The 8,923-nt window shown below is 48.2% G+C and overlaps 2 protein-coding genes across 2 annotated transcripts in view; one reads left to right on the forward strand and one right to left on the reverse strand.

Moving 5' to 3' along the window:
- Positions 1-16: 16 nt before the first annotated feature.
- LOC102207204 (WD repeat-containing protein 88) lies at positions 17-1,316 on the forward strand. The gene is made up of 3 exons (XM_005726346.2): positions 17-718; positions 814-912; positions 1,019-1,316. The coding sequence occupies exons 1-3, from the start codon at positions 626-628 to the stop codon at positions 1,142-1,144; spliced, it is 318 nt and encodes a 105-aa protein (XP_005726403.1). The 5' UTR covers positions 17-625; the 3' UTR covers positions 1,145-1,316.
- A 701-nt stretch (positions 1,317-2,017) lies between these two features.
- The window catches only part of wdr59 (WD repeat domain 59), a 15,896-nt gene continuing 8,990 nt past the window's right edge, over positions 2,018-8,923 (reverse strand). Inside the window, exons 18-26 of the mRNA XM_013909102.1 lie at positions 7,537-7,687; positions 5,272-5,405; positions 4,740-4,821; positions 4,360-4,472; positions 4,097-4,247; positions 3,714-3,795; positions 3,501-3,621; positions 3,278-3,420; positions 2,018-2,844 (exon numbers count right to left, since the gene is read on the reverse strand). Coding sequence (XP_013764556.1) covers positions 2,609-2,844; positions 3,278-3,420; positions 3,501-3,621; positions 3,714-3,795; positions 4,097-4,247; positions 4,360-4,472; positions 4,740-4,821; positions 5,272-5,405; positions 7,537-7,687 — 1,213 coding nt within the window. The 3' untranslated portion in view covers positions 2,018-2,608. The remainder of the gene's footprint in view (positions 2,845-3,277; positions 3,421-3,500; positions 3,622-3,713; positions 3,796-4,096; positions 4,248-4,359; positions 4,473-4,739; positions 4,822-5,271; positions 5,406-7,536; positions 7,688-8,923) is intronic.

An 8,923-nucleotide genomic window follows, 5' to 3' on the forward strand; every position in this document is an offset into this window, starting at 1 on the left:
TTATGGAAATTTGGAAAGCAAACAGTGTTTAGTCTCCTGCATCTCACCTAAGACATCCTGTAACCAGGTACAGGACAAACAGACGTAGCCAGGATGCTAAGGCTGATGGTCTCAACATCAGTACTAAGAAAAGGCAGCAAATCAACATAACGCCACACAGGTCTGACTAACAGTGGTGAACAGCTGGAACGTGCTGAAGGTTTCATGTATTTTGGCAGCCCAATCAGAGCAGAGTTTGACGTCCACGCGGATATTTAGCAGAGACGGACCAAAGCGCGTCATCTGAGAACAACACAGGTCATGCAGAAACTTTCTGATGCCGGCACATTTCACAGAAAGACGTCAGAGCAAGAAGTGGGTGAAGACACCAAAGGGTGTGTTTGTTTTGTATTCTGAGCTGGTCAGGTGTAAGCAGCATCATGAGCCCAGGACGGGTGGAGTCAAAGTTCCTTCCTATCTGTCACAATGAAGAAAACTAGCTGCAGGGTCACATCACCATGTGGGACTGATGGAAAGATCTCCCGTTCACCTGCATTTGGACTCCAGGACCATCTTCAAGCTGTGATTCCTTCAGTGTCAGTAATTATATAACAGAGTCACATTTGAAGCCTCGTGACTGCAGCTCATGGCTGTGAAGTTCAGTGCAATTCAACCCTCTGTCAGGATCAGAGGATGCTCTCCACTCAGTTTGTTGCTTCATTTCCTGATGAAGATGAAGGTGTTTTTGGGGCACATATCATTTTTAAATATTGAAGGTGGAATTTGAAACTCTGTTAGACGACGACAACAATTTCACTGCGTCTGTCTCTGCAGGACGGGACTGTTCGGCTGTGGGACATAGAGAACATGGAAGAAATCCCAGAGGTCATGAAGAAGAGGAACGCGGAGGGAGCGGGAATTCACATCCTCAAGGTCTGAGTCGTTCATGGATCCTGTGTCCTTTTTTCTCTGATTTAAATGTTTTAGACTCCCCACAGCTGCTGGTGGTCTGTGATGACGACACTGTGTGTGTTTGCAGTGTGAAGAGTGTGGAAAGCCATTCCCAGTGTCCAGACTGCTGACCTCAGAGCTGCTCACGCAGTGCGTCTTCTGTCGCCTCAAATCGCCACCCAGATACCGACCGCAGCCGCCACCGCTTACATGACTTCCTGTGCAGGAGGAAATGTTGTACTAAGTTTTGCAAGGTCTAGTTTTTAAACTGAAAATCGAATCTGATATTAAAATGATTTCGAGTATGAAACTCTGTAATCCTGGTTCTGATAATGCTGCTGTATAAATAAATGTGTAAGTTCTTTGAGTCTGGAGTCACACATCTGTCTGCTTCCCAGGTGTTTGGTGGCTCATATAAGCTTTACATCACCTCCACCTCCACCCACGCTGCCAAGCTCATGAATCCAGTCTGAGGTGTTTCTGGATGGACTTCATATGTTCTGCTGTGTCTGTGGGTCCTTCCCAGTCTAAAGACATGCGTGTGGTGATTCGAAGTTGCCCGCCTGTGTAAGCTCTCCAGGATGTGTCCAGCTGACCCACGTAGGTGGTTACACAGCATATCAATAAAGAGAGGTCCAAGCAAGGAAGCGAATATGATTCATTGAAGTACAGAATTCATTTTGAGATATTTGTCTCTGATGGCATTGAATCCCGGCGGGATCGGGATTGATGCAGGGACGCCGGTGGTGGAGATGAAGATGCTTGAATGGAGGAGGTTGGTTGCACAAAGGCATCTGCAAGTGAAATGGCAGATGTGCACTGAGATTTAAAGTACGTGTAAAGGTTGATTGGCCTGAAAGATGATTGGACCAGACCAGTGATGTCACAATCAGCTGACAGCATGGGAAAGTGGAAGTGATGTGATGCGTAGATTAGCCACCAAACATCTGGGTGTGTTGAACTCAGCTGAAGTGACGCCTGAAATGCATCTTTGAATTTCAGTAAGTTGTAGCTTTTTTAGATAAAGGTTAAGCGTAGTGGTGGATGATGTCATCGAGCTTTAGTTACACGCACACACTACAGGCTGTTATGTGAACAGTGACCTTTGTATTGCGACGTCTGTTTTAAACTGGACGCTGGAGAAAAGCACAACTGATTCAGATTTCATGCACAAACATACTTTATAACATTTGAAACTATTCAGTCTTTAATTTTCTACAGAAATCCGTCACAGTCCGCGACGGCGTCTGCAGTGAGGCAGAGAGCTGCTGCGAGTCTTCGCCGCATCATTCGCTTCTGAGCGCGGCGACTCCGCTGTGTTACAAAGCACCAAAGGTGAGGTCACATCAGTGACTTGATTTGCCACAAAAATGCGATTTTAGTCGAGTCGTGTGTTTCATAATCTGCGTTCGATGAGTCTGTTTTCTTTGCGCTTTTTTCCACGTACAAACTTTTCCAGCTTTGACAGACAGAAAAACATCCGTGTTTTTTCACTTGTGCTAATAAATCATCTTTGCCATCTCTCCTGGACTGGATTCGATGCTGAGATCTCGCTCTGGAGCGAAGTGTCGGACGGACTGATGTCGCCTCCAGCAGAGCAGCTGCTGATCTCCCATCATGTGATCACAGAGGAGGTTTTAAACATGGCGACCCCATCACGCGGAGCGTCCGCGCCGCGTCAGAAGGTGCTCTGTAGCAGACAGTGGCAGCCGCAGCCGGCCGGACACTCGTCCTGCCGCCGAAACCAGTCCATCATGTGACTGGTGTGTCCTCCGTGGCCGCAGCTCAGGCAGAAGTTGGAGGAGCCGCGGACGGCGACGTGACAGATGGCGCACTGGAAGGTGAGGCGCTTGCAGACAGCGCACTGCGTCCCACGAGCCTGACTGCGGCAGTGACAGCAGTACACGCCAAACTCTGCAGAGAGACGACAGAAGAAGAGCGTCAGCAACACCTGCGGACACAGAGCGTCTTCACCTGTGTGAGGTTTGTCTTCCTCAGAGCTTTAAATACTTAGCTGTGCCTCTATTCTTTGTTTACTCTCTTCACATTCTTCTAACATTACAGTTTTCCTTTATAGAAAGAAACCTGAACACGTTTCTGATTGGTCAGATGCTGCAAACCCCGCCTCTTTCGTGTGTGTAGCTAGATAAACCCTGGGTTTACTCTTCGTGTGACTCCTTAGCTTGAATGATGATGTTAGGGTAACTGAAGCTGGATAACAGAGACATGCTGGATAGTGCAAGTGAATCAGAGGTGCAGGTGAGGTCGCTGCAGTGTAAGTTAGTCTCGTCACGCGTGTTATTTCATTGTTCTAACACATCAGCGACTTCTTCCCCAGAAGACGCACCGATGCCTTTGTGAGGTTCGGGTGGGCAGGAGGCGAACTTGAGCACTTCGGCTCTCTTGTCTCGCAGACCCCAGCGGTACAAGATTTCACCGTAGCACTTCTTAAAGTCGTCAAACTGCAGTGTGTTGGCCGGGTCCAGAAGCCTGCACAGGGAGAGGAAGTGACATCAGACTGACAGCTGGGCAGAAATGATTAGGCGCAGCTGGAGGCGGAGCTATGTCACCTCTTGTTCATCACGTGCTGCTCTCGCTCGCGTTCTCGCGGGTCTGTGTAGCCCTGGTTGACATAGCGGTAGTCGTCGGGAGAGGATTCGCCCCACGGGTTGGCGTGCTCAGAGTCTCGACCTGGAAGTTAAACAAAAACAGGAGACCGTGTTGGCGGAGATGAATCCAAACATTCCCAGAGGCGGCGTGTGTGAGGAGCTGAGGAGCCTCACCTGGGTTCCAGGTGGTCGTGGTGATGGAGTCAGAGGTGCTGGAGCAGGAGCCCGAGGTGACGGAGCTGGACGTGTAGCTGGGCTGAGATAGCCAAACACACACATTACATCACTTCCTGTAGCTGATTTTACTGTAATGACCTAAACAAACCCTGTGGAGTCAGCTGGTGTGGAAGTCAAAGAGCCGAGTGGGCGCTTAAAGTTTTTATTTAAAAAATAAACTCTCATCCAAAACTAAAGCTAAAATAAATTCTTCTAAACAGGATTTCCCAAACATCACGGTACCTTCGTCCATCTTTTAAACTCAGTTTAGCTCCCTCGTTTCTAAACAGCAGCTCAGCTGTGTCCATTTCTGTCAATAAGCAGCCTTTAATCTGACTCACATAACGAGCGTGGTGCGGGGGGAACACGGAGGCCCGTGACGTATGGTGCCCGAATAGTGCGTAAGAGTCTGGAGGCGGAGCCTGAGCTTTGAACACGCCGCACAGCATGGCCAGAGTCTGAACGTCACTTATCTGACTGTAGTGATCCAGGCTGAAACACAGAGAATCAACATGTGAATCAGCTGCTCCGTCACCCAAACCGAGAGCTCAACACGGCACAGGCGTGGCGATCAGGAGCCTCAGCTTTGCTCTCAGTAACTCACAGAGTCTCCAGCAGGTGGCGTCCAAATGGGTGTCTGGCCCAAGGAGTCTCCATGTCCGGGTCAGAGTCTGGGCTCAGGTCCTGATTGGTTGCTGCAGACGCCAGAGCCCAAACCTGCACAGAGAGGCGGGTTTAGAAGAGGCGGACAGCACCTCTGGTTCAGTACTTTCTGCTCTCTTTATGTGGGGAACACTTCAGCCACAAACTAAACTCAGTTTTAACTAAACTCACTTTGCTTCCCTGTTCTGTGATTTTGTTACCTCGTCTCTAAAACCTTCCTGGCTCCACGTTTTGTATAGTTTCTACTTGTGTAGCATCAACAAAAGCATTCAAAATCTGATTCAAATGCAAGTTAAAAATAAAAAGGATGCAAGCACCAACCTTCGCCACGTCTCTGCGTCCGACAGCGAGCGCCGCTGCTGCGTTCTTCTGACACGTTTCCTGGATGTCGTTCATGTTCAGGCTGAAGAGAGAAAATAAACCTGTAACGATCAGCGCGAAACACGAACGTGAAGAATTTCTTTACATCACAACAGCCGTCATCTCGATGTTGTGAAGGCTTCTGGTGAGGGGGGGGTAAATCCATCTTTTATATACAGTCTATGCTTTGGCTTTGACTGTCTGTGTGATAGTCGGGCGATCCAAACCTTCCTGCAAAGGCTCATTTCTCTTGTTCTTGATTGATTGTTGATTAGTTAATCTGACCTTTTCAATAAATAAAATAACAGAAATAAGTCAGAGACACAGTTTTCTTTCATATGCAACTGAAAGGCATCAAATGCTCCTGTTTCAGAGGAACCAGAGGATTATTTTGGCGTTTACGCTCGGCTAAATCTGTTTAAATGAGTTTCTGTGAATCAGCTGTGATGTGACTTGAGTGGGTGAGTGTTTGTTTTACAGCCTCGTGTCTCACATGTAGTTCTCTCCCAGAGTTTTGTGGACGGGCAGCAGGCAGGAGATCTCCTGGATGATGACTTTTCCGGCAAGTTTGATTGGACGGTTGCCGTAGTCCGTCCCCTCTCGCTTCGTCTTAAAGCGGCGGGATTTCTGACAGACAGAGAGAGACAGACAGACAGATAGAGAGCCGAGAAGACACAACAGAGCACCACCTGATTAAAAGTGGGCCGGAGGACCGGGTTCTTCAAGAGCCTGTTCACACTGCGAGACGCTGACTGACCAAAGACTCCGAGCTTTGAGATAAAGTGATTGTTTGTTTTTAAAGGTACTTTTTGTAACTTTGTCCAGGGAGCTCTCCTCCCAGACCTGGATGACGGCATCAATAAGCTCCTGTCTGTAGCTCTGTTAGGCAGTGTCAGATGCACCGATACACAACGCCTACCAAAGGTCTCAGTGGGATTTATGCCTGAGGAACATGAGAGCCGGTCCATGGCATCACAGAGGATCTCTGGCCACGTCAGGTCAGGCACCAGGAGGAAATCAGCGTGCACGGGACCATCATGAGGTCTGACAGATACTGGTCCTACAGCCCCATGCAGCTCTCCTCCACCAGGCGACCCATCTCCTGGTAGCTCCCCCACACTCTTTGCTGGGAGACACAGCAAACCTGTGCTATCCTACCAGGTACCATCTCGTGCTACGAGCAGTGACGAGGATGGTTGTAAAAAGCTAAAGTAAAGAGAAATCGGTGAGGAGAGAGCGACGGTCTCATCGTGGTGTCGCCGGTGCACCTGTGGTCAATGTGATTTGAACCAAAGCAGGTCAAACGGATTCACAGTCCTATATTCTTCCTAACTGAAGTGTCCTCACTTTGTTATACTGCGATACTCGAGTCCTCCTTTGACTGTTTTGGACCACAGGAGACTTCAGAGGGGAATTCTTACACACTTTTGGTGACCTCTAAAAAAGTCAGAAAACCAGAATCGAACTCGGGCCGCTGCACTCATCTTTCAGCACCTGTGTCACCTGTGACCTACGCCAGCGCCCTTTTTCCTCTCTTAAACCAGGAAGTGAAACTCTCGACATTAAAAATCTCACCTGGAAGGTCAAAGACAGGCCGGATTAACCCAACAACATTCTTCATGGGTCATAAACTTCACCTCAGCAGTTTTCCGAGCCTTCCCGCAAAGATCCGCAGAGATGCAGGCGGTTTGTGTTTATGTGTTCACTCTGTTATTGATAAGAGGGCGATTAGTGCTGATTGATTGATCTCCATTTGATCGTCGTCCTCGGCAGCTCGCAGTGTGAACACGGTTAGCTTCCAGTTTAGTGACACACGATTATGCGGCCAAATTATTTTCAATAATAAGTTGCAGCTCTGCGCTGAGACTTACCTGGACGTGTTAAATGTTAGTGAACATTCAAAGCTTCACACTTTGATGAGCAGACAGGAAGTCGGGCAGCAGGGTTATTGCAGCACCGTTACATGATTTAAGTTCAGTTATGTGCTCAGAATTATCGGTCATGCTAACGCTGCAAATTAACCTAAAATCACTGCGCTTTCATCCCACGCTACCTGAGGGAAGTTGCCTTTGCTGTGAACCTTTGGAGTTGCTGCTCAGTACAAGAAGCAAGAGGAAGTCTGTCTTTTATTTTGAAAAATAAAACAACCTAAATTCTTCGAGCACCAAAGCCCTGCAGCATCCAATCCAAGTGCAGCAAAGTAACCCCAGCTGCTCAAACGCCACCATCCTGATGTCTTTACATCAGCTTTGCCCAGAGAGCTTCTACCTCTGTGAGCCGCTGCTGAGGCCCGTGTCCAGAAACACGTCTGCGTCCACGCCACAGTTACACAGATTCTTCCTTCACCCGCGCTCCACCTCTGCACCGCCTTTATCAAACCCTCGCTGACAGACGAACAGCACTCTGCTGTAAACTTACTAACTATGACAGACATGTTTTTTTAGCACTTTAAAAATGTACAAAACACATTTTTCAAACCTTTGAGTTAAAAATTCTTCAGATTGTGACACTTGCAGTTTTTCACAGAGCGTAAATCAGCCCTGAGAGTTTCTCATGACACACTTAAATCCAGAACACATAATTTAATATTGTTAAGGAAGCAGAATCAGGATGTGTTAGTCGAGGCGGCTGCAGCCAATCAGTGACATGCAAAAAAACCAAAGTTAAACCCGAACGCTGAGGAAAAGCCCAGAGCGAGGAGAGGAGAGGACGGAGATCAGGAAACGGGGATGGGTGCTCGGATGGAGGAGCTCAGTACCGGCCAATCGTGGAGGGTTTGGACAGACCAGCGGCGGGAGGCAGAGAGTGGGAGCTTCGGATTGGAGGAGAGTAAGGAGGAGGAGTGGCCCACAGCGGCATGGGGGAAGGGGAGCGGGTGATTGGCCGCAGAGAAACAGGAACACAGGAATAAAAAAACAAAACAAACAGAAACTGATCAGAGAGGACGGGACAGGAAACAGCAGCAGCGTTCAGCTCGACAGAGGCGAGCGGCGAGGGTTCTACTTCCTGTCAGGGTCCAGAGTGACTGACGCAGAGATTGTTTTAAAAACTAATTCTTTTGGAAATGACAACATCAGCGTTCCCTTCCATATCGAAGCCTATCAGATATCACGCCCTGATTCGTCACATGACCTTTTCCAAGAAGAAAACAAATACACAGGCTTTAACTGCCAGCGGTTGATTCAGCGCGGATACACAGCTGCCGCTAAGCTAGCCAGAGCTTCCACCAGTTCACTGCGGCCCCCCGCTGGGCCCAAGCGCCAAGGATGTGTATGTTTATTTCAGCTCACGTAGCTTTTCAGCCATTTTCACACAAAGAAACAATTAAAAACACCAGGCAGATGTTATGGCTGTTCAGCTGATAGCCACCAGCTTATTTTCCACTGTTCTGATTTTAATGGCCAACAGGGGGCGCTACTCTGATGATGCAAAAAGACTTCAAAGCCATACAGACAACAGGAAACAGCCTTCGACTCCGTGCTCTGATGATGATTTCATTGTCTGTAATACTGAGTAAAACACAAATTATTCATCAAGAGAGAGGATTACACAGCCGTCAGCCAATCAGTGTGCACGGTGCGATCAATCACGAGCTGTTACCCAATCAGTGTGCGGTGTTCTTGGGTTGTCACTCAGATCCACCCGTCTTCCGTCAAACGCTCAGCTCGAGCCATCCAGAACAGGCTTCACCAAACAACCGGTTTCCATCTTTTATACGATGAACAGTTTCACTTTTATAAGTTGTGCATATAAAAGGCTAAAGCAGCCACAGGTCTAACAGGTCCTCTGACACAAACACTAGAAGCTGCTGCACAGTTAAACTCTGCAGGTCAAGTTCCAACCGCCTACAAACAACAACGCCCAGTGTACGGGGACGGTCATGTGATATTTGTTTCTATGCATGTCGGCTCACTCTTTACTCTGGGCTCATCTAAAAGGGAACTCCTTTCTGGATTATCTGCAACCTTAAAAATAAATCGGTGTTTGATTTGAGTGTAGCAGCCAGAACAGTAGACGAATCTTAACACAGTTTTATGACTGAGACCCCGAGAGACTCCCGGGAGAACTAGAGGCTAAACTAAAGGGACCTGTGTGTGTGTGTGTGTGTGTGTGTGTGTGTGTGTGTGTGTGTGTGTGTGTGTGTG

This window comes from Pundamilia nyererei, unplaced genomic scaffold, assembly GCF_000239375.1.
Source record: "Pundamilia nyererei isolate P.nyererei 1_Seehausen unplaced genomic scaffold, PunNye1.0 scaffold00019, whole genome shotgun sequence".
NCBI classification, from domain to species: domain Eukaryota; kingdom Metazoa; phylum Chordata; class Actinopteri; order Cichliformes; family Cichlidae; genus Pundamilia; species Pundamilia nyererei.